At 45.1% G+C, this 26,077-nt stretch overlaps 1 protein-coding gene across 1 annotated transcript; it reads right to left on the reverse strand.

Annotated features, from left to right (window-relative positions):
* Nucleotides 1–1,292: 1,292 nt before the first annotated feature.
* Nucleotides 1,293–23,967, reverse strand: ETS2 (ETS proto-oncogene 2, transcription factor). Its single transcript, XM_069636069.1, has 10 exons — nucleotides 23,663–23,967; nucleotides 15,446–15,517; nucleotides 8,954–9,065; nucleotides 8,518–8,634; nucleotides 8,013–8,213; nucleotides 7,423–7,506; nucleotides 6,356–6,577; nucleotides 5,999–6,262; nucleotides 3,663–3,781; nucleotides 1,293–2,841 (listed from the first exon to the last, which is right to left on the reverse strand). Exons 2-10 carry the CDS (start codon nucleotides 15,497–15,499, stop codon nucleotides 2,626–2,628), a joined length of 1,389 nt encoding a protein of 462 aa, XP_069492170.1. The 5' UTR covers nucleotides 15,500–15,517; nucleotides 23,663–23,967; the 3' UTR covers nucleotides 1,293–2,625.
* Nucleotides 23,968–26,077: the final 2,110 nt, after the last annotated feature.

The following is a 26,077-nucleotide window of genomic DNA, read 5'->3' on the forward strand; positions in this document are numbered from 1 at the left end:
ACATGGTTGCAGACGCTTTTTGCTAACACGCTGGAGATGTCAACCCTGTACATGTATTAATGTATAAGGATCGAATCCGCACCTCACGACCCTCGCCCTATGGCCTGTATGTTGCAACCCATGACTAGGCCAAGGTAGGCCGGAAACCAGAGTCCCCAGGCCCGGAGCAAGGCCCTGTTCATGCAGAATAAAAACCTGACGGGAGCCCCACAGAGAAGGCTGCAAAGTTGCAATCTACACACTGCGCTCTCAGTGCCAAGGTTATACCGGCCACTGCTCAGGACTGCCTGGAGCAGAAATACAAATCAAATCCCCGTAATTCTGCCTCAGCCACGATCTCTCAACACATGACCAAGCTGACCTGATACGATGCCAAGCTCCAAGGACTACAGAAGCTTTGGGGTCTCACGTCTGGGACCCAGACTAACTACGAAGTTACAAGTTGTACACCGGTAGCGATGGGAAAGGAACACCCAACAGTCAGTAGTAAGACCTGTCCATTGTCCGCCACTGACAGTCACATTGTTGCCAGCACCAGGTACATCACGAGCTGGGAACGACGATGGTCCCAGTCTTGGGTGCTTGCGGATGAACCAATCAGAAGACAGAGGGCTATCCACTAACACCTTAATTAAACCAATCACTAACTTTCTTCATTAACACTTTTCATGTAACCATTCTTGGGTACGACCCAAGCATACCACCTGACCCCCTCTCCACCATTAACATTTCCTTCTATACGGATCCATACTGACCCTACCACTCGGGGACACAACCCAGGGTAGCGTTAGGTTTAGGGGCAAGTTTTCTCAGGTGACGCACACCATAGCGTGATCCGGTTAGAAAAAGGGCCTGCGAGCCCATCACTGCCGAGTTGTTCGTTGGGTACCTACGCTCAGAGAATCTGTCCCGGTCTGTTTTGTGCAATAAACAGCAGTAACTCTTTGCTCGTGTGTGCCTCATACTCCTTTGGGACGCATGAGGAGTAACCCCGGAGGTCCGCAGGCGGCCCTGCCGACCCCCGGGAAATCCCCTTGACACGACCCGCACGCAGAGGTCAAGGTACTTTGTCGAACACAACAGCAAAGCCATCTTAAACCTTCTACCCCAAACTAACTTAACCCACCTTCTCTTTCAGATCCCCCACAGCACCTAGAAACCATGAAAGCAGAGTGAGATATAAATCCCAGTAACAAATCTTGTACAAGTTCACAGGAAGTAAGATACTGAAGGTTTCAACCATCCAACATTACTGCCTCGATATACATTCCAAATCATACTACACAAGCGGCTTACGTTTCCAAAGATGTTTTAATTTGGACTTTAAAATCATTTGTTCAAATTATCACAATCAAGATAGAGGTTTATGTGAACATCGAGCATAGAAAAAAAAATAAAGCCTTTCATGTATTTGCATCTTCCATTTACAAAGTCCAGTGGATTTGGTTTTGCAGTAAAAAATAGCTGCTACACATTTTTCCTGATCGTGGAACAGGATTTATAATGATTTGCAAAAATAGAATTTCTGTATTCTGATCATACTGGATTAACCAAGGAAAGTAAAGGATCAAAACAATTATACACAAACTGCCTGAGCGAATAATGCAGATTTAAAAAGACAGACTCAAGAGTGACATTCACTGACGTTTAGAAAACAATGACCTTTATCCAGCATGTTAAATATTCATGACAATTCAACCAGAAGGTGAATGCAATATTTGATGCTGTTCTGAACTCCCTTTGCGATAAGATAATCGAGCAACCAGTGACAAGCACTGGTCCTTTCTTCCTTTCTCATGTAACAGGTAGAAATAATTCGCATTTACAAATGGCGTGTCAAGTTCGTTTTTGCAGTAGCGCCAATGTATCACAACACGTAAATCTCACACATTCGATTCACAGTTCTTCTCATTTGCAAACACATGTATATTTAAAACATAATTACACTATACAAATATTAAATAAGTGTGATGCATATACATTATATACAGAATTCCTTTGAAATGGTGTGATTTCGAGGGAAAAAACGTCTACGGTTGGTTTTTACAAAAAACAAAATGATCTGTGCTTGCACAGCATTCTTTTGTATGAAATGAGCGTTTAATGCAAAAGGCATCCCACAGTCCACTTCAGCCGTGTGCTGAAGCCACCAGTCTACCTATGGCAGCAGTTGAAGCCCGCGGTGGGCTTGGCTGTACAAGTTGCTGGACATTCCTTTGCAACCCACAGAGCGAGGCATTGTTTTGGAACGAGTTTGAAGATGGCTTGGAAAAGCAGTCTGAATTTTATATCTTTGGTTTCGAAAGCAACCACATTTTAGGACAATGGCACTTGATATTGAAAACATGAAATCCTATCGAAGTCTTGTGCCACCTGATAAAGGAACCACAAAGCCATCCCATGATCTTGTGTCACTCCCTGGAGAGGTGCTGCTGAAAGCCTCATCATAGCTTTTGGGCGAGGAAGGCGTTGTCCCCACTGTCCAAAGGTGGAAATTCTTCTTTAAAAAGGCCTATTCCTCATAGAAATTGCCCGATATAGGGCACCAATTGACAGGGCCTCGGAAGGCATTTGTCCACATCACAGGTTTCAGATCATTCCAGATTCTCCAGGAAGATCCGCTCCTCAGTCTTCAGTGTCTGGCTGCACCCCCAGCATGGCATGGAGCTCTTCTGCGGTGTACCCCAAGAGATTGTGCAGGTCGCATACAAAGCGGTAGACATATCGCTTCCCAGACGTTTTGTGAATAATGTTCTTGTCATAATAGTAGCGCAGGCCCCGACTAAGCTTCTCATAGTTCATTTTTGGCTTGTTTTTTCGTCGTCCCCATCTTCGTGCAACCTTAAAAAGAAAAAAGGGGACAATGAGGTGGAGTACTGAATGCACGCTAACAAATCAATTTGGGACCAGTGCAAACAACAAAGTAGGAAAAACACCAATAGTATGTAGGATTTTCAATAAAACCAATTTCTAAAATACTACAAAAATAACAAAACCTAAAAAGGTAACCCAAATTGATTAGGAATGAGCTTTACTGAACTTCCCATTAGGCCTGGAGGATATCTCGGGGGCAACATGTTTGTCTTGGAAGCACGACAACGCATAGCAACACAGGTTCGAATCCTAGGCTTGTGCTTAAAAACTGGTTCCGGGTATGAAGCGCTTCAAAATAAGTATTTTCTGAAAGACAAGTCTAGGTACACGCCCATATACAAGACCACCATGCAGCACAAAGGCTGTCGGAGGCGGCGCTGCACTCATTTCACAAGCACCTACTTCGCAAGATCACGGTCACAAATGTAATTAACACATAGGACCAATTTATGTCATCGAGAGTGCTCAGTAATGGAAAAACTTTGTTTATTTTAGTTTAGGACATTAATTAGCGAGCTTTCCACCCGATGCATGGGTTATTGTTAAAAACGGTTTGTCAAACCAAAAACACAGACACACAATGGACATTGGAATAGCGCATTATTAAAGTGTGGAGAAGGGCTTTCGACTTTGGTCTAGTCACTTAAAAGCCATTACCCGCCATTCAAAAGTCAAAGAAATTGTCACGGGATGTAATCATCGGGTACAACATATAACACGGTCTGCACAACCACCATAAAAGCTACACATATAACACGGTCTGCACAACCACCATAAAAGCTACCCACCTCATCCGGGTCAGCAAGCTTGAACTCCCATCCATCCCCAGTCCAGCTGATAAACGATTGACAGGATTTGTCAGTCAATAACTCCAACAAAAATTGCCATAACTGAATAGGACCACTCCCTGTTAAAAAACGAAGACATTGTGAAACTAATGCAAGCAGCAAGAGGATACAACACATCAACTTAAGTCCATACTGCTGGATTTATCATGCGATTTTAATACATTGGGGGTTGCGACATTGTCAGTTCTCGTCTCGTTTAGCAATGAATTCCGACACTTCTTTTGCAAGTCACCTATCTGGTCACAAAGTGGACTAGGAACTGTGAAAAGCATCAGTTGAGTAAAACAGGACCACCCCTTGGTAAATCAATTACCCCCGGTCCTAATCCACAATATTAGGATGCTAATTAAATGTGCAGAATAGTTGCACTGTATATAGCCTGCGACAGTCACTAATGAAGGATGACAACATTGCCCTAGTGTTAGTGGGAAGAACACAGGGTTTGAAATATAAGATTAGATGAGCAGGAGCTAATACCAGGTCCTGGGTGTTTGGCATCATGCAGTAGAGAGGAGCCATCCTTGGGGAGCCAGGAGAGACTATGCAGTGCACTGCAAATATAACTTCCAAATGTGTTGCACTTTTTGCCCATTATGTACGATTAGGGTTTCCTGTGTTAGGGGTTTATTTTTGCTTCCGGGGTGTATTTCCAGTGTTAGGGGGAGAAAAAATAAAGCCAACTGTTTTTTTCCCCCATTCATGTGTGCATAAATACAGTAATCTCTCTGAGCAAGATGTTAGGAACACTTTCCGGAGAAGATTAATGTATTAATCCAGTAAAATCTAATATTTCTACATGTCAAAATTATTGTAGTAAATCATGCAATACTTTTTCAAGGACTCTTTGCCCATCCTTGCACTTTGTTTTCTTCCCATAAAGACACTGATTTGTGAAAACGACCTTTCCACATTGGCACTGGACACAGGCAAGAACAAAAATGTCCAACACACAAACTGATAAATCTGGCCATTGGCGCTTTCACACCCGATACTCATGTACCTGGAGATGCAGATACTCAGGCACAGGCTTTGAAAAATAGGCATTAACCTGGGTCTGGGTGCAGAGTCAGAATCATTAAAATGGTGAGCAATAAACGCATAGTTTGCAAATTATGGACGTAATTATTTTTTTGCAGAAGAGATCAATACTTGCATAGCATACCAAAAGGAGTCTTCACTCACTTCGAATGACATGGTGGCTGATGGGATGTTTCTACACAGCATTGCTTGCCATTTTTCATTCATTGTTGAGTAGAACCATCAGTGCCTGCCAGTGTTTTTCAAAGCAGTGCTCAGAGTTAATGCCTTAATTGGAGTTGTAAACCCACTACTGGTGTACTAAACAGGTTTTAACCAGGTCTGCCTTCGGCTACTCGATTTATAAGAACCATGTGTGTCCTTCACTGAAGTTACGACATTCCAAGCAATGCACACAGCCCAGGATGAGCAGGGTTTGGTTGAGGAGGTTATGTAACCAAGTTAACACCGCCAGATGCACCTGGGCAGTGGGTGCTTTACAAAGTCAAATAATTAAGACCTAGGCCTCTGGCTTCAGTGGACTGAACGGGGAGGTTAACTGCCGTTTTGTTCTTGTGTTAATCCAAGCAGCAGGGGCAGCCGGCGTTGCAGCGAACAGCACATCAACACTGGCTGTGAGGCACATGGAGCGTATAGCTTCAGCAATACCAGCGTTTTCCGGTTTCTCCAGAGGAAGAAAAGAACAACCTCAGGGGGGCTTTTTACCAATGACCCTATGTAGGATCTATATTTGAACGTGTTGCAGAGGTGTCCTGAATCTTCATTATTTACTCTCAAGCACTGGTTTGTAAGCACCAGTTGGACTGGGGAGCCAAAAGTAGCTACTGGCAACTGTGGTTCTTAAGCGAAGAAGCGGAAGCTAAATAGCTCCAACAAATTTCAAACCTTGGAACCGTTCTATGGAGTACAGTTTACATCAACAACTTATGATACATGGTGGAATACATTTCCTAAATAAAATTTGGACCAAGACAACAGTAGTACACTCAATTAAATGGGCAATGCCTTACGCATATGTGGCAATGCCTCGCTTGTAAAGTGCCAGCACAGAAATGGCGACTGAGCATTGGGTCCAAGTGAAAATGGGTACCTTCGGCAAGACCCAGATGCACTGGAATGAAAGAATTTCTAAGAAGCAATTGAGCATCTTTTGAAATGTTTACAAAATACTGCCCATCATGTAATCCTGGAACGTTGTATACAAGAACAAGGGATTAAATCAAAGCCAAAATGCTCACCTGTGAATCCGGCAAGAATGGCTGCAGGAATAACTGGTTTGCCTTGCTCGACGGGGTCATTTCGATCCTGAATGTAATCCTTGAAGGACATTGTTGGTTTGTTTAAACAAAGAGACTGGCTCCAATCTTCCTCAAAACTCTCATGTGAGGGCACACGCTGCATGTCCAACAGGGAGGACTGGCTGGTCCAAGAGTGCATGTATGAGTCAGAGCTCTCAAAGCTCTCTGTGCCGCTGTCACCCGAATCATGTTCACTGGATTTACCTGAAACAGGTTAGACATTGCACAATTACTTCACTACGAATGGGAAATGTAATCATTTATATGATGCGTATGACAAAGTTATTTTCAACATACCTGTGTTTCTTATCAGCATATCAAGGTTTCGCGCAAAGTCCCCATTCATTTGGCAATAATTCACACTGACAGTTTCCAAGCAAGGCTTTGCAAATCCATGAAACTCTTGGTCTGGGCTTTGAATATCTGGTACAGTGGATGGCTGGCAGAGATCGTCCAAGAGACTAGGTTTCTGGTAGCTTGGAACCCGTGCGCTGCAATGGGCTGGATCCAAACCAAAACCTGTAGGAAATGGAAAATAGCAAGTCACATCTCGATTTGTAGCGATAGTATTTTGGACTGCTTTTCAGTAAAGAGTTTGCAGTGGTAGTATTATAAAGTTGCGAGTAAAATTATTCTTTAGGGAGTAAAAAAAAAAAAAATAAGTGCACTTCCCAATGGGAGTATTTACTAAGCGAGTAAAACAATGTTTGACTGTAAAGCAGTGATATTTTTGTAATAACACTTCTTTGCACGTAGTTATTTATGCACATTAAAATATACATTTAACCACTTCGGACCAGGCAGTAATAATGGTCGTTTCTACCTCTGGCACTGGTCTACTACAAATTCCTATATTTGATTGGAGTATTTGTACTCCCCATTTCTATTTGTTGGGTGTAAAGTGGAAGATAAACCCCTTATCTGTACTGTTGGAGTGTGGGATAGGGGAGGGGGGTGTTCTGCAATATAGCGACAGCCACTAAGCCAAAGAAAACACAACTTGAAACCAGCATCCAAAACTATCACGTACACTAGGGAGAGTATCTCCTGTATTAATCCAACCCACATAAATATGTTGCAACCTTAGTGCTGAACATATTTTTGTTGGATTATGCACCAAACACTCCGTTTCACCTACATCTGAAATTGTGGCAAAGGGCTCACAAACTCGCTTATCAATCAATGGGACTAGCTGTTGCAAATGTTCACCAATTCAGTGTCAAAATTGTAGCTATTTTAATGTCAGCCAATGAAGTGTTTAAAGATGTAATCAAAGAGTTACTTTATTTGGAATGAACAAAAAAGTCATATTGATCAAATCTGTTGAAAGATTTCCACAGCTTACAACAAATTAAGATACTAACCAAACGAGTGTGAATTGATCCACTGGGGCACAGTGTTAAGTTGTGAATTGCCGAGATAGTCATCTTCCTCCTTTACTTGAGGCTCTGAAGAAACAAGAAAACGTGTTGGTCACATGTGAATTGCATATAATTATTTTACTAAGTGTGATCTGCAAAGTGATTCATGGTCCAATTTTTGCAACTTCTATGCATCATGGAGCTTAACATTGTATATACATGGAACTGCTCAAACATTGAAAAATAAACAAGCAAGTGACCAAACCATTAGGAATAATGCCGAATAAGAAAGCTGACTTTAAAGTTTCCAGGCTGTTCATAATGAATGTGCACGTACAAAATAAAAATAAAAAGTTTTTAATATCCGAATGGATTGCGCTATTCCAAAGAGGTAATTATTCCAGTCCTAACAATAGCTAGTTGCATTAGAGGAATCAGAGTTGCATATACAGAGAATTTTCTTTTTCTTACAATAGACTAGCTGGTATTTCTTTCCAAACAACTTCCATGACAACTTTGCAAAAGACGGTTCTAAAAACATATCATCTTTCAACACTGCACTTTATTAAATCATCGATTCATTCCCAAGGTACCTTTCATCATCTGATCCAAGTGCTCCCACAGAATGTCACCCACAAAATCTGGTGCCAGCTCAAGGAACCGGTCCTTGCCCAGGTTGCAGAGGCCCGGACCATCCAAGAGAAACTTCTGAAAATTCACATTCTGCAAACTGAACTCGTTTACTGCCCACAAAAGCCACTGGCACACTTGATTTTCAGTCCACAGCCAGGGACCTGCAAGTCAAAGAGAAAATGGGGCTGTCAGAGCTTAACCTCTACATAATGAAATGCAAAGATCAGACATTTTATTGCTAAAGATCCAACGAACATTTATAGAAGGAACCCTGCTGTTGCCTATTCTAGTTAGATATTTAGACAAATCATGTAAAAGTTGCGATTTTTCTTTCCATAAATTTGCTACCATTTGACATCTTTCAGCAGAGACAATAGTTAAAAAGGGTGCACACTTTTAGGCATGCTCAGCAGGATTGGTGAACTACTTTAGGGCCATCGTGGGGATGTAAGAAATAACACTCACTGTTTGGAATGCCAAGCCGATGCTGCTCCTTAGTGAAACCATTGAAGGTTGCTTTAAGGGCCTGGCTCATCACAGCCTTGCTGCATGGCGTTAACAAAGGTAGCTCACAATTGCTGTCTGAAAAGAAGCCAAGCACATGGTTCATAAGTCTGGTGTTCATACAAACTAACAAGACAAAAATGGTTTACACTATTGGATCAGTAACAAAAATGGAGAGAGAGAGAGAAAGACAGGATAATGGATGTGCAATTAATCTAGGACCGCCAGGATCTGAAAGGAACAGATCAGCTATATGGAAACGGAAATTACATCTATGCACAGATCCTGGAAGGGGAAACACCAAGACCATCCTTCAAGCGCAACCATTCTGATTTTATGAGGACTCTGTTTAAGTTCTCGGTTCTTATAATGACGGAGTACCATACCGTGTACTTACCAGGTGAAATGGAATCAAAGCCTGTGGGAACAGCTTGCTCTTCATCAAATGATGAATATGATCCCGTGAACAACGACGAAGAATTACTGAAGGCATCAAATGCTACCTGCCGCTGAAAAATAACCAAGACAAGGTTTCTTTTTAATTCATACTTTACTTACACTGCAATGTTGACTTGATAACAGACAAAATACATTCCATATTAATTACTGGGAGTAGCCCAGATATTAAACATCAAAAGTAATAGGTGAACGATTTTTGCTGGGGGACGGGGTGAGGTGGGTAGGAGGGCTGGAAGCCTTCGGCAACTTTTTAAACTTTAAGAAAACCGTTTGCAGAATTGGAAGTAGAGCTACCCTTACATTTCGGACCAGAAGGCTGCAACATTTATTGAAGGACAAACATGAATGCATCAATCACCCCTGCTTAGGGGGGTGCACACGGCTGGTAATGGCCCACCAGCATTCGTTGAGTGCTCAGGTGCACAGTTTATTAAACTGGAGCTGGGTTCTGTGCAAATTTCGCAAGCCCAAGCGCCAGTATAAAAAAAAAATATATAAAAAAACCAGATGCTCATCACCATACTAAGTTGACAAGGCAGCAGGTCCTTTTCTATTTCTATGGCGGTCGTGGGCAGGACAGTGCACCAGAGCTCAAAACTCCAGGCCAGCAGGAAGTGGGAATGGGAGGAGGGTGCGGGATATCTTGGGGAGGTAACAGGGAGGACCTCCCTGTTGCCATCCACAATCAAGATGGCGGCTCCCGGGAAAGGGCCTTGGGTGGCTGGAGAACCGTAGGCAGTACACTTTGTTCTTGCGCGTGTTTCCACCAAACGGATTGTCCATTTGAACCTGCAAAAGGGCGCTCACCCAATTGAAGTGGTCTTCATAATTTATTTAAAAAATAATGTTGATTCTTCTATTGGCTGACAACAGTCGCCCCATGATGGGTTTTGTTGCACCAATGCAAACAGAGCTGTCTATGACCTCAAGGCCTCCTGTCGGCTGTAGAAAGGGGCAAAGGTTCTTATACTTAAGAGATTCTTTGTGGCCATATTCATGAAATGGCCATTACAGCCCATAGCAATATTTAATAATTAGGGGTCCAGAGCAGTAACATGCGGTTACCCCCCACCCCATTTGAAACAGTACCTTTTCCATTTACTATGGTGGCGGCCATTTTGGGTTTCTAATGGCGATTCCACGCAGAATGTGCAGGGAGCCCATCTCCAGTAACAAAACAAAAAAAAAAAAGTGGCACCCTGCATTGCACATAGAAATCACCCCTGCGTTGGGAGTGGGGGGCATTTTGGACTGGATCCTTTGCTTAATTCAAATTGTTTTTTGTTTTGTCTAGAACTCCCAACCCCCACCACCCATGCAAATCCTTTATGAGGTAAAATCCCTGTGCGCTCCAAGCTCCTACTCTGTTGCACTATCTGGGCTCCTGTTTTTAGTTCTACCTATTAGAAGGCAGTACTCTTGTCATGGCAGTGAACATTGGGGGGGCTCGGGGGTTAAAGGGAATATACAGTCGGTGGGTGGCATTTGGGCCTTTTACCAAACAAACCACCGACTACCGAAGGCCACTGGGATGGCCATAGTCAAACTATGCACCACACTGCCCAAAACATCTCTTCCCAAGGAGTACCGAGCAGCCTTTGAAGGTCAAGAGCTTAATTGCAGTTATAAATTAGCCCCTGGTGTAATCAAATGTCTTCACCAAGGTTGCCTGCAACCACTTAATTAACAAGCGGCATTTGCGACTGCATATGTTCCTTGCACTGTATTCTAGTTACAAACAAGGACTGGCAAAGCCAACAGTTCGGTTCTTGTATAGGCATTACATATGCATTTGCCAGGCACTGACATAATAGGCCATGGTGCAAACACCATTTGCCAACTTTTGCCTTCTTATATTAGGTTTCTCTGCTTTCACAACTATAGTAGGTTCAGAGTACCCGATCCTTGTCGGTGGTGTATTGTGCCCCAGGCCGTAGTCTGCCTGAGAAATAGTGGGCAAAACTGAGGAATAGACGAGGTGAGAGTGGGAAGAGAAGATGTATGAGTGGGAAATTAGGCAGAAGGGAGTGCTTTGTGTAAGGATGGATGTGTCACTGAATCTCATACGGATCGTCTTCGGGATAAAAGTTATAGACTAGATATATGTGGTGAGCTAGCATAAGTAATTTGATTCCAAGGCAGTTTTGTAGAGTTATGAATTAAATATTGATTAGTGTTGAGTGGGAGGGGGAAAAGTGCTCCGGAAATCCTGATCGAGATAATCGGCTTAATATATGTGCAGCATCCATTGAAATTACTGCACATATACAACGGATGGTACTTCTGGGACAGCCAAGCCAATCTTAATTCAGAGTACTAGTGTCAGTCACAAATGTGAAGGTTGTTTTGTGACGGAAGAGGGACAAAAAAAAAAAAAACAAAGCATGCCATTTTTGGGGCATAATCATAAGGTTCATGGGTTTCGACCCCATCCCCTCAACCCCCAACGTTCCCCTTTGTTCGCCACTCTCCTCCAGATGAGATCAAGCACCAGCCATGTGCTCGCACTACTCCAACCAAGGCTCGGTGCTTTCTCAATGCATGTGGCCTTTCCACTTGTTCTCCCATTAATGAACAAGAGAACGCAACCTCAGATTTAAAGGCTCCCAACCCTCGATGAAAACCACATTAGAGATCGACGCATGGCTATGTTACTTGTTATCTGCACAGCTCCCAGTGTCATGGCATCGAAGTTGGGCTCCTTATAGCCATGTAATATCACGACATTGCAAGAAAAAAATCCATCCAATCCTATGCCTACATAAAAGCCATAACTGTGTAAATGCTGGTTTGTGTGGTTTTGCACCAACCCACACTAGAGTACTTAACTGAAATGCTTGAAAATGTGCTTTTTTTTTTTTAATACGTGGTTTCTTTATAGGGAATTTAAACTGGAGGATGTCCTACAACATAACGCACTTTAAAAAAATCGTACAATAAATGCAAGTAGCTTTGTTAAGCAATGAAAACAAGCCGCATCTGCGTCCTTCGCCGATGCCCAGTTCCTTTTTAAAATGTAAAATAAATAGTTATAGCCGGGTCTTTATAAATCGCGCATGAAGGAGACAAAATGGCATACCACTCTTTAATACGGAAAACAATTTCCTCACGTGATCGATTTAGTTTCCACTCAGAAGCGCTCTGCAGCTAAACAAGAGGTCACCCAGCTCATGATTGAACACGTGAAGGGTGCACGATTCTCAATTTCTGGATTTAATTATAGGCCAAACAGTCACAAGGACTTGTATCAACAAAGGGACGCATTTCTCATTCATGACAAGAGATGCTTTGCAGGGAAGGCCAGTGTGGAATTTGCGTGACTCGTCATTTGCACGAGGACTGCCTCCTCAGAAAGGTTCTAGTCTCTCTGGTTGAGTGGACACAACAAAAACTGCCCGAAAAATCCTACAGTGTTACAGCAAGCAAGGCAGAATGGGGGCCTATGCGATACCCAATAACTATCAAGGATTGAAAGTAAGCTGGCTACAAAACAATCCACTTTAAATAGCCTTTTCACACCCAAAAACCATAGAATGCAAACATCTACTGGCAATTTATTTAGTGCATACCACAAGGCGAAAAGTCGATTTGTATTTAAAGATAGTTATTTGCCAACCTTGGAAATTCAGTACCCACGTTGTAATCCGAGGCATAATGGGTGTAGACAAGTACGGACAGCCATTTGTTGTCACTATTCTAGAAAAAAAACAAGTATTGGCAATGCCAACAGTTTGGGCTTTTGCAGAGGTATGGGAAAGTCACTTGATAGGCACTACCATAGTGATAATAACTGCTCATTGATGTAGCAGGTTCAAAATTGTACGAGTACCTGGGCATCCAATAGCACTGCCTGGCAAATGCCTAGTAATTGTACACAAGACAAAACGGCTGGCTTTGCCAAGACTTGTTGTTTTAAACAGGACTTCAGTGAAGGTTACTTGGCGATTTTCGGTGGCTGACTGCAGACAGGATACATTTTTTATTGCACCAGTTGTGGGTTTACAACTTCAATTAAACCATTAACTCAGAAGACTGCTTTGAAAAAAACACTGCTAATCACTTCAAGTGGAAAGTTTGATGGTACGGTTTGAATAAAGAAAGTGTTTCCATGAGGAGTTTTTTTGCTGGGAGGGGTAGGAACTGGGCGGGAATGACCATAGGGATGAGCATGTCCATGGGCAGTCAATGGGCGGGCAAATAACCAAACACCTTGAAGCTTTGCGTCCCTCCTCATACGCCATTTCTCTCCATCTGTAATCGAATGCAGCAGTTTTGGCTTATACCAATAGCCCAAACTAAAACACCACTGTAAAACACCACTGAAAACAAACTAATCACAATACAACTGGGATGAAAATACCCGTACAAAAGGGCTATTGAATGTTGGCAAGCCTCATCCAGACAAAACACAAAAGGTCTAACAAAAGCAGAGCAAATTTAAATTGTTTAGGGTTCATCTTTAAAGTACTGACAAAACACCACAAGACGAGAGGTGAGACTACATGGAATGCTAACTTTTGGAATAGATGCACGTGTAATGGTTATACTGTGAAATTCTCCGAGTGCATCACTACATCCTCCCAGCCATCCAACCCTAGATGCCTGCGGGAACACTGATGTTAAACACTTCCCAAGACAGAAGTTTTTTTTCCCGGATTCCACCCTCACCCACGAAAATTTAAATAACGGCCACATGAATCCAATCAACGTTTGGATAAGCATGTATGCACGTTCCAAGGATTTTATAGCGCGCACCCACCCACAACCAGAACAGGAGCACTGCGGTGACAAGGGGGCCACAGATGGTGGGGGAAATATTTGGACATTGCGTAGATGGACTGCGGCTACTAGATGGGTATTACCGTGATGTTAATGGGAGGTACAAGAGCCTGGGTTTGTCTTTCCTAAGTTTGGAGGAGCGCAGGGGGTACACAGGTTGCTCTATTCCACTTTTCATTTTGCCCTGTAATATTTACTCGTGCTTGCTCAATTCTTGACCACATAAGAAGCGTGGTCATGATTTTTGGGAGAATTGAGAAAGTAACGCAACGAGCACCATAGTCTGACCAATGAGCCAAACAGGACATGGTGCTGGCTATTGATTTTTGGACCGATGACTGTCAATGGACTTTGAATGACAAACCGCACCCAACATAGCTACCGTCTGTAGTTTACACGAAGCTGCCTTGCAAAGCTGTGTGAATCATGCACGATAAGTATAGGGAAGGAGGAGGGAGCATGGGCCGCCAAAACGTGAGGCCACGTGTGTTATGAGCAAATTAACAGTGAGTCAGTGATGCGAGGCAACTACCCTGGTATACACGCACACAAAACAGTAGACCCACAGCAGACTATTTGGTAAACAGGAAAGCGTTAAAAAATAAATAAGAAAATAAAAAAGTTCGGAACAAGGCAAACCAAAAGCAAACAGACTGGTGGCGAGGTCTTGGAAACAGAGCTTGGCAACTCACTGCTAATCAATGTTCAAGAAGTTGGGCCTCGCTTGCCAAGGCCCTTGAGAGGGCCGGAAAAAACACGTGATGAGTCACACTCTGCACACAAGGTATGAAGGCCCAGACGTTACAGGAAGCCCCCTAATGAACCTTTCCATGCTCGCAGACTAAAGGTAATAAAGGCAGCATGCACAGATGAAAGGGTACAATTTAGGCTGGGTCCGCAGCCCACAGCAGACTTCTTGTATTTCAAAGCGGCCAAATGATCCGGCCTCAGAATATGCCGCTTTCAAAGCGCGAGAGCTCAGGCTGGAAGGCGCTTAGCACAGAACACGCGGAAGCCGACTATATAGTCACACCTACATTATACATGTGCTACCCACCGGTACATGTCATCGCCTACTTGACATCCCGGACACACTGCCCCGATATAATGGCAGTTAACATGTCCGTGTATAAACCCAGGTTATCAACACTTTTTTAAAAAACACACTGTTTGCAAAGGGATTTAAAACGAACATCAGTTGTACGCATGTTTAGCAGTCACTATCTTGCTATATGAGAACGAGTTGCGCTTTTGTTAATGGCTGACAGAGACCGAAAGGGGGGCGGGGGCTTGATGGAGAGAAGGATCAAGCGTTTTTATTCAAAAAGTAGCTAAGAAGAAAACAAAATATGCTTTAATTGCACTAACATTATAAACTGCCTATTTAAAAACCTTTCTGTATCCATTCTAGTTATCCCTCCCAATATACATTTTAGGCGGTTCTACGTCGATTATCGATCTTCGTTTGGTTGAAGTCGTTTAGGTTTCATCTGACGTATATATTGCCCCGCCCAATTTTATAAGGGGGCGTCCCCCAAAACCCCTCTTTCCATTCCCGCAACACAAACACAGAATACAACCCCACTCAAACTCATGTCCCCTTTCAGCACGTGCGATTCTTTACCAGAATGAAATGGTGCAGCAAACTCACCTTAAGTGCTCCCCTGTAGCCATTGTAAACTGGAGCCACCTGATCCATATTCATTATGTTAGTTCCTTGGAGCTAAAAAGAAAGAAAATAGCAAAACGTTCAGCCTTTAACACATTGTCTAAGATAATTGTTCTACGACATTATAACGTCCATTTCTTAAAGCACCACATGCTTTCGATGGGAAAATTCTCAGATGCCGAAGAAATAACAGCCCAAGAAAGGGCCCTGCTTTTCTGTGAACCATTATCATTAAGGAAGAATGAAGTATGTTAACAGGATCCAATTACCCATCCATTCACAATACAGACTGGTTTTATGCCCGATTTAGGACCCACCCCTCTGGGCCACACTTATTCTTAGATGGTGTGTGAGGGCAGTGCCCCCTCCCCCCGTCCACCCCATCCCACCTAGCAATGCTAACCAGTAAAGCCACCTATACGAGTCATTGACTAATCTGGAGATTTTCCTGGGAATCCTGGCACTGGAGGTTGAAGAGCAAAGCCTCAAAACCATCAGGGAGCTTATAGCCAATCCTTAACCCGTATCTGGCAATTCACTTCTGGGAGGTGGAGCGGGACCATCTTTATATTGCGCCATGGGGAGAGGACTGAAGAACCCCTTTAAGAGCGCTCATCTTCCCCCACAGCTGGCATTTTGAACTTGGATCTTCTGCATGGCATCGTACAGCTCAGCGATTTTATCGCCCTGGTCCCCTAAAAACAAATCCCATATGGACTATAGCACCACACATTACAGGCGGGCCAAGTTTGGAAAATTGTTGCATTGCCTGCTTGCATTTGCTTTATTTCAGATGCCACATCAGTGTCAACATCACTAGTGTCTAGGTGTCGACATAATACTGTCCCATGAAAAGCAGGATACAATACAGAGAAAAGGGCAGTAATAATGCCATTTCTATTCTTAGATTATAGTGTGATCATTGTCACGGGCCCTCCAACAATTAAGACTACTATTGGGCCTAATGGCAAGACAGTGTAAATCTAGGCCACATATTCAAGAGTCTCTCCATAATCCACTGAGCAGCTAGGGGCGGAGGAAAATGTTGAAGATACAATAAAAAATGTGCAGGAACACGCCCACAAGGAACCAGTTTGACAAACTACAACAGACTTCGTAAGTGAAACTACAAAACAGGACCAGGAGGAAGATCCATAACTTTCATTGAACCCCACTGGGGACGTGGGGAGAATCTACTGTTACCAAGAGTGGAGGAAAATTCTGAAAACTGCAGAGCACTACATTTTTTTAAGGCAGAAACGAATCCCAAAACAGCACCCAGGCCACTTTAACCATGCATGCACCTCGCTGAAATATGCCATAATGAAGAACTTACTGGTAGAACCCATACACCCTCAACAATTTGTTGCAACCTACTCACAGATAACTTGGAAGGTAAATTATTACCTCTGCAAATGGTAACTTCTCCCTAACCACCCCCTAGCTTTGCAACGTGACCAAAGTAAACTTTGAAAAATGATGTCCTTGTTCTACCCAAAAGGTAACACTTCGTTCCATCCCCACGCAAGTGTGTTGCTGAAGCAGCTCTGCCACAACAGGCCCAACATTTATCAGCAATACATCAACAAGCTAATTGAAATGATAGCAGGAGAAGTAACCAAAAATCCCAAAACATGTAACAAATTCTGTAGCTAAAAGAGTCTGTTATTAACCATCTAACCGAAAAGATTGTAAAAAAATGAAAAAAAAAATAGAAAATGTAAACAATTTAGATGGGTTTTGAACAAGAAATGGAACGTTAATACTGGCATAAAAGCTATAGAACCGTAGATTGTCTTTGCATTGCGTCGGCAATGACCTGGATAGTGCAATGAAACATCTCAGTTGCTTCCTGGAACAGCTTAAAAGCTACTGCAGACCTCTGAGCTTTATTAAAGCGTTTTGCACTGTGCCATGACTAGGGCTTCCTACCTTTCGGTATGCTCTGTGCAAAGAATTTCGTTTTAACTAGTTTCTCCTAAATACGTGTACGGATAAACCCTACGTATGTGTGCCAGCGCAAGTCTTATGGAATGCTCTATGAAGTACAATGTAAAGCTACAATAGCCCTTCGGCAAAGATTTGAATGTTCTCTTTAGTGAGGGGTGTTCGCAAATCCCTACCATAGGTAAATGACAATGAAACTCCTTGGGCTCCTTGTGGAAATGGATAGCAGCGGAACACATGGTAGCCCACAATTGCCAATTACAGAAGCCTGGTGATTCTGGCAGTAGCCCAGGGGGCATTAGCAGGAAGGCAAGGTGCTAAGCTAAATCAGAGCCACACCTGGAAATCCAGGCCCTGAAAGCTGGTTTGGTATGGAGGGCCTGGCATCCAACTGCGATGACCTAAAATTGGGCTGATTTTGCAGGGCCACCCCAGAGTCTCGAAAAGACCCATTGCTTGTTTGTGTGCACGGGTAAACAGACACCCACTCCTTGAGAAGGGGAGCCATAAAGGTCCCTCCTTAAGTAGGCCCCCACATGGATCCTGGATTACTGCGTGTAACTATACAACATCACAGTGTCACGACTTTACAGGGATTATTACTGTCAGCAGGCGAGAATTCTACTAAAATGGGGCTCATTGTTTCAGCACATCCATTTATTAAATGCGATTCAGCAGCAAACGGGTGGTAGGGTTGCGCCACGGTCTGTCTGAAACATAATTATACAGCATCCACTCATATGTTCAGCTAGTGCCTCTTCCTCGACACATTTCTTACTTACTGAACAAGGTCTAATCACACGACAGGCATTTCCCCTGTATTCTCAGTGGTTCCATGCCATTTCACTGACAGAAATCACCTCAAAGTGATTACTGGAAATGTTACACTGACATTCATTTAGTATGTTCCTTTCAGAGATCTTGGGTCTTCAGACCTTGGTCTCAATACGGGCAATCAGCCCAACCAGCCTGTCGAGAAGACTGGCCAGTTACTCTTTGGTGGAATATCCTTCAATCAATTTCTCAATTTTTCTCTCTCAATATTTTCGTTAAAAAACAGGGAATCCACAGAGTTGTTGTATTGGGGATTTAAAAACCAAATGCACTGACTCCAGGTAGTCTTGTTGTACTCTTGGGTCAGGTCATTTTTATAGCCGACCGGTTTCTTTGTTGAAGAGTGGTTGAACCACATTCATCAGGGCTTAGAATATGGGCTGGTGAGTAAAAGCCCTCTTCATTACTGTTGCAGCGTTGTCTGCATTAATAATGTTCCTCTACCCTATCCATGTTGCTGGTTGTGCACGGAGGGGTAACAGGCGGCCTGAGACCCGCTGCTTGAGTCTGGGTCTGGCGGGCCACGCGCAAAAGGTTCTCCCATACGCAAACAAGTAATAAAGCATGCCATCATCGACATGATTCTGTACATGAATCGCCAACGTGTGTACTTTTGTTTCATGCTCCCTTTTGAACTACATGGACATAGTTGACCATCGGGGACTGCCTCTCAGGCCCTTGACCATATCTTTACAGGTTAAGAGAAATCCACCAGGGGAAAAGCAACCCTATGGTCTGGGTCACGGAGAAATGCATTTGAGCAATGTTTGCAGAGCAGCAACTCTGCGTCTTTATTTTCCATTATAGGATTAGGGCAAGGCCACCTGCTTGGCAGTAGGCCTTTTATCTGTCGCCATGTCTTACATGTTCATGGTACAGATATGTTCCACCGGAATTTGATTCAACAATGTGACGTCACTGTGTCGTCTGATGCATGAAATTGTTGACTCAATGTCTCTGGGCTTGGAACGAGGAAGATGGAGGAGAGTAGTCCTCCAATTATGTATGGTCATTTGTATTACTCCGAGCCCTACTCTTACTCGTCATATTCATGCCATCCTGGCCACCCGCCCGGTCATATGGAAGGCAGCTCGGTTACATACAGGAAGCCTCTGGAGCGGGATGGCCTTGGGCTGTGTCAGAGAAGACAGTGTTTTGACTTAAATGAATGCGACATGGGAAGAGTAGACACAAGTAATGAAGATTACTGTGCTTAATTGGGGGATTTCCACATTGCTCTGAAAACGAGAGTGATGCCAAGACATCTTGAAATAAATAAAATTAATGCCACCACACAAGTTTGGCCACTTGTGATCCAGTTTAACTAATCGACAGGTTTTCCAGAGCTTGCCCGAATATACACAAGTGTGACCAAGAGCACCTACCATCTGAAGTCTCGGCAAGCAAAACACACACGAGTTGGGAAACCTGCAGGTCGACTAAAGTCACGCATGAAAATTATTAACCCGGTACCCGTGACCGATTCATTTTACTGCCACTATCCTCACAGCCAATTATTGGCTACTATACCAAGAAATTGCTCCAGGACACAGTCCATAAAACAAGCAAAATGCAGATTTATCTAATGTACATTCGTTAAAAGCAGCCAGCTTGGCGCGAGGACCAACGAAAAGTAATACCATTTAAAATGCCAAGTCGTCATTTTTTGAGATAGAAAGAGTACTACCCATGGAGGGAGTTTTTGGTATTTTTAATGTGTGTTTTGTACGAGTAGAGTCACTATTGGCCAAAAAACTAGCCCACTTTTCACACCTAAAAAGACTAGCATGTTGTACCTATACGCAGACATTGCCCTATGGGCCAATCTTATCGTGCATCACACCCCACCCTCAACATGCTACTCATTCTACATTCTTCCTTATAGTGGCGACACCCGCGACCTACAAACTCCCTCCTCCCTTGGTGTCAAGTACACTGAACTGTACTTGTGGCCACTCTGACGCCACATATCCATCTCGTGGAACTCCAACACGCCCTGCCCCCCACACCGTTTGCAGTGGGCAGACCTTAAGGATCAGTCCTCGCCCCCTTTCTTTCTCCCATCTCACCAGAACACCCTCTCCTGGTCACTCAAGGCTTGCAACCATGGGCTCCTCTGACAGCAATCCGACACTCCAAAACAGTTGACACAACCACGCCCAATGCTGCCAGGATCAACCTGCTCAATTCAAGGAAGATCTGCCACCATCTCACCCACAACGGAAATCTCTGCAGCAACTCCAATCCTGCTCCCCCCTGAACAAGTTCGTTTCGTGCAATCGTTACGACCTACACGGAGCCTAGCCCACCTTTGTCTAACAACAAAACACAGGATAGCATTCAAATGAAAGGGGAAAAAAAAAAAAAAAAAACGCACACCACTTCAAATGTGCCCACGATACCTTGTTGACGTCGCTTTCCTCTCCCTCTCCCCACAATGCCCACTGCAACTCTACTTGATTTACTTACCTCCAGTGCAATGATCACCCCCCAAACCCCCAACAATAACTGTTCAGACCCCGACTCAAACTTCACTTGCTTGCTGGGGGAGGAAGCATCCGACACCCTCACACCAATCTCAACCCCCAATAGTAATGTCATACATGACTAAATATGTGAATAGTGTGCATACACATGAATGTATATCCCATGTTAATCACCTCCTCATCACCTGGTGCACTTTTAGCGTTTAACAACAACATACTGCTGCTAAGGGATACCAACCAGGGATTAAATATACCTCGTTTATCTTTAAGTGCACCCAACGCAAGGCATCTCTGTCCGAAATGATATCCCTTTTTTTTTAAATATAAATACAACTTCAAGACACCGAAAAGGTGAAACGATGTGCTTAATAAAACCAATATGTATTAGGGATTTGTATACCACGATCTGTATACCATGGGCAGGGCACCCACCAGCACCCATACAAGCTTGGCGCCCCGAGAGCCCAACAATAGTCGTTTGGTGCAACACAAAGGCGCAACATCATCCGTCCCGACCTTAAATTGTGCATTCTGGGTCTTGCAGTCCCAGAATTCAAAATGAAAACCTGGAATTGCCAAAAAACATCTGCCCAATGGAATGGATATTGTTGGTATGTATTTAAACGCTTTACAACAAAGTTATCGGCTCCGTTTCTCAACTATGCGCCATTTTAAGCAAAATATACACTAGTCTTAACCAGGGTATTTGAAGAAACAAAATCCGCACTGCAAATCTGATTGAGTCCCCGAATAGACATTTGCCTTATAAGTAATTACATTTAAAGCGACAAAATTGACACTAAAAAGGTTACCAGCCAGGACGGCAACAATTCCAGACCAAACACGTACACATTCCGAAGGCGCCCCCACCCCTCCCCCGAAAGACACACTATTTTGATCGAGCACATCTGGGGGTTGCACGGAAACACGGTGTGCCACGAATTACACGTTCAGGAAAAATGGCGATTCTCGGATCAACTACAGAAGAGGGTTCATGGGCAGCCCACCCACAAGCCAAGGCATACAAAAAGCATTACCCTGGGATTAAACAACCCACAACAAAAAGCGCACCTGGCCAGTTCAATGAAACTGCACCCCCCCCACACACACACACGTCACTGCGCCTGCCCTGGGGATGGGGGGTCTAACTTTGTTCCAGAAAGGAAGCAGGCAGTACACAATATTAAGGCTATGAAAGAAATAAAGGCAGTGCACCAAGTGGAATAAAAGCCGAGGGTGTTTTCATATTGGAAAATCTTCGCCAATTCCCACGATTGCGTCATGTGAACGTGAAGACTTTCCAAAAGCATGCAAAATTATGTAAGCAACTCAGTGTTGCCCGTTTGTGAATTTTGTATTTTTTAACATTGCAAAAAATGTAGTCAAACACAACCCTATTTCCGTAAAGCCCATGGTCAAATAGGCCAAAAGAGCGTGCATTTACAGCTTGTGACGCTGTCGGTGTCTTAGTACAATGGCAATCAAAGTATCAAAAGAAACATATTATTCTCATAGCATGTGGTTAATTTCTGGGGTGTTTGCGCCCAATTTGCATGCGATTAGAATGCAATTGTCCTGGCATCCCAGAAAAGAGCATGTGGTGATGGCCAGGGAGTCGAAAACTAAAAGTACATTCGCACGCCCCATCCTCACAGCTGGGCACGACGCACCCCCTACCCCCAGAAGAGCCAAAGGAGTGCGGAAGAACAAGCTCACATAACCCCACCTCCCCCCTACTGTCCTGTCCGCATGATCGCTCTTCTTGCAAGCAAGCGAAAGGTCACAGGCCATGAACATCCCACCCCCAGCTGTACTGGTACACGTGGTGTTGCCCCCACACCAACACCCCGGAGAGAGGCCAAGGCTGTGTAATAAAGAATTCGCAGGCTTGCCCGGCGGGGGGGCACCCCCTCCCTCCAGGATAGCAAGCAGCTGTGTACGAGAGTGCATGCTGTCTTCGGCTGCGCAACGAGTGTGCTGGCAACGGGCCATATACCACCCACCGGGGCAGATGGGGCAACTCTGACAGAGTCTCGCCCACGCTCCTGACCTCACGCGAGGCGACCAAGAGGAATTAAGGCGGCCTGCGGTCACCGGCAGTCAAAGCACCAGGCCACATACACGGGAATTATCAAGTTACTCACTGCGTAGCAAGCAGCAAATACACATGGCCCACGCCAGCTCGCATGTCTCCAGTGTGGAAGCGTTACCCAGTGAGGGGCAGTGAAAAGAAAAGGGGGATCACAAAATGCATTAGAGCCAATACTTTCTCCGGCATCTCCTGCCCCTTACACCCAGGCAGTTCCTCACGCACTGCAGGAACCGGTCTGAAAGGCGCATCTTGTAACCCAGGGATTCCTCCCGCGTGCCTATTTTGTGTACCTTTTCCAGAAACCGCCGATGGAGCTTTCCGCCATGGAAGTGCTGTATGGAAAATACGCAAAAAAGACAAACCTTGCACCAGAATAATTCCCCCACTCACTCAGGGTACAAGGAACAACATGCAAGACCACTGCTACCTCACACAGGAGCGTGGCACCACAGTTCCAATGGGTCTCCTGCAGAAGTGCATCATTATATTCCTTCCCCCAGAAGCGATCCATGTCCAAAGTAAAATCACATCCCTCCAAGCACCCGCCTCGGCGGAATATCGTATTCATGCGCGCTTTCACCAAAAATACAAGTAATAATCGCCCTTTTTCTCACTTTCCCCCACAAAAGTACTTTAAAAATGAGTGGCGAGGAGGCAAGCTGGCGCTGTATCTAACAGCTACGCCAAGGGTAACCGAAAGCCCCACACATGGTGACCCCGAAAGTAACAGCCTTCACGGCCTGGTGCCCGCTCCCCAAACCTCCCAGACACAGACCGGTCACGGCTCAGTGATCTAGAACACTCTAGGCTGGTGCGCCACATCCCGCGGTGAACGCTTACCTGTCACCGATAGCTCCTGGCAAACGTGCTATCCTCCAAAGGCAAGTCCGGCTCGCTCGCTCCACTGAAGAAAAGAAAACAAATCCGGCTAAAACGGTTCTCACTTCGCCAACAAAGCCCGGGGTGGTGCTCCTGTGGGGGGCGTGAGAGGCTGGCGGTCTCTGGAGCTGGCCTGTCCCCGCTGGCCTGCGTGCAGCGTATGGATTCTCCGGCTAGGTCTGCCCGCTCGACGGGCTGGGAAGGCAGCCTGTGGTGAGCAGAGGGGGTGGGCCAGGGCAGGGCCGCCCCCTATGGGGCGGAGCGACGCAGTTTCCGGCCACCACGCGCCCTACAAGGTCCGGGGGGGCGGGGCCGGCGGCGCGCTTCAGCCGCGTGAGCCGCCGCCCTCCATGTCATGTCAGTAGGAGCACGTGAACGCGGCAGTTGCCTTCTGCGTGTAATGGAGGATAGGGTGATTTGAAGAGAGCAAGGGGGCGGCGAAGTGAGTGTCAGCACGTGGATACTGATTCACAGGGAAGTATATAGTAATGGGCCGGCCTGTACATTATGTGTGTGGTGTTTGATGAATCGATGGAGAGGTGTAGTAATATGCTTACCGCAAATTATGTCATGAGTGCTGATGGGTGGAATGTACATGTGCTGTGAGGTGCTGATGGGTGGAATGTACATGTGCTATGAAATGTTGGTTGAGTGGGTGCGTGTTCTGTGAGGGGCAGTTGGTGGAAGCTGGCTTGATGTGTGGGTGGGCAAGTGTTTGTGCTCTTTCTATATGTCCTACACTCAGAGGCATTGCTAGGGCGGCGCTAAGGGTGATTTAGCCCCGGGTCTTTTGATTGTAGCCCCGCATAGAAGCTGAGGGGCTACAACCAAGAGGCTAGCTAGCCCCGAGAGTCCCGTGTCCCGTGTATTAGTGTATCCCCAAATCTGTTCCACACCTAGCAACACCCATGCCTACACTTCGTCTACATGTGTACATCAGGACCGAATAAACATAGTTCTAAGTTACCTGGTCTTCAGCTTGGTACTTGGAGAAAGAACCCATCCTCCGTTTTTCACTTGTGCCGAGTTGGCTGCAGTCTGTGGATGGAGGGAACTGAGGCTTGAGCTGTGGCAGGGGAGCCGCAGAGGACATAGACACTTCCCCCCAAATGGTCAGACCATCAACATTTTTATCAAGTTGTGCCAGCAGGTGACTGGGACCAAGCAGGGCAGTCGTGAGGGCTTTGCAGGCCAGACGATGCAGGCAACAGGGCTGGCAGAAGCTATCTGGGGGAAAGGACCTGGGAGGAAGGTGCCAGTGGTTCCTTTTGAGTGCAGGCTGGGTGGTACATCATTAGCCGTTGCCAGGTGTGGAGTTTGGAGACCGGACCCGTGCCGTGAGTTGGTGAGAGAGGGCCCAGTAGTTGTGGCTGCTCAGCCTTTTCTCCAGGAGTTGCTTGCAGGCCAAGTGGTGCAACTGGGGGTGCTCGCATATGGGACCCAGGTGCCAGCAATGGATCCGGCCACACGGCTGTGGCGAGGGATCCAGCTGCAGGGCTATGGCATCCGTGGGAATTTGTTTCCTGATGGAGGGCTTCCCGAATGCAGGTCTGCCCCCAGAGGGTTGCAGTCGATGCATAGTGGAACTTGGAGGTCCGTCCGACAAGGAGGACGGACGGCACTGATGTTGTCACCAGAGGCATAGACTGGACCACACGGTATGGAATACTGTGAGCGTTGGACATCAGCGGCAGCACAGAGTGGTTGACACTGCATTCGGAGCACAGTGAAGGCGGAAGAGGGTAGAAGGCACGAACCACATAGTTCCGGGGGGGCTGGATCAGGTGGCTCCAGCTGGGAATTGCATGTTGAGAGGTACGTTTTGGGGTTCGTGGACACCAAGGAAGGTATTTCAGTTTAACCATGGTAGGCAAGAGGCACTGTGCTGAAGTGGTGGTGTCCAAAGAGCTACCGCGCGGAGGGGCAACTTGACATTTCTCATAAATGTGTTGTTTGCTCGACAAGGGGTCTGCATGGGGGTTACAAATGCCCACCTGCAAAAGATTGGTGGTTAATCTGTAGGAATTTCATCCTGATCTGTGGGACCTCTACATGCAGATTAAGGATCTCAGAATTAAAGACAAGGAATACGTTATTGTTGTGTGTTTGTTGAGGGGGGCCTGTGTTTGATCGATGCTGTTTGTGATATATGTTGGTGGCCTCTTTTAGTTTAATTTTGGGTTCATTTCTACCCAGGCGGCAGAAGGGGAAATGTTTAGGTTTAGAGGCCTTATGTTTAGATATTTGGCATCAGGATCCTGTTTATTATGTATCCTTTTTCAGTAATGTTTTGTCATTTTCATTTTATCTTTGGCGACATGTGGGTGCAGAGTGCTTTCAACCTGCATTAGTACTGGACTTGAGGGAATGGGGAAG

This window comes from Ambystoma mexicanum, chromosome 7p (genome assembly GCF_040938575.1).
Source record: "Ambystoma mexicanum isolate Mex_15411 chromosome 7p, UKY_AmexF1_1, whole genome shotgun sequence".
In the NCBI taxonomy this organism is placed as follows: domain Eukaryota; kingdom Metazoa; phylum Chordata; class Amphibia; order Caudata; family Ambystomatidae; genus Ambystoma; species Ambystoma mexicanum.

Excerpts from the sequence above, each read along its gene's own strand:
- ETS2 (XM_069636069.1), bottom strand. The coding sequence starts at position 15,499 with ATGAATATGGATCAGGTGGCTCCAGTTTACAATGGCTACAGGGGAGCA. Across the intron at positions 7,507-8,012 it reads CTTGGATCAGATGATGAAAG|AGCCTCAAGTAAAGGAGGAA; the intron begins GTACCTTGGGAA and ends TTGTTTCTTCAG. Across the intron at positions 3,782-5,998 it reads CATTCTTGCCGGATTCACAG|GGAGTGGTCCTATTCAGTTA; the intron begins GTGAGCATTTTG and ends GTTTTTTAACAG.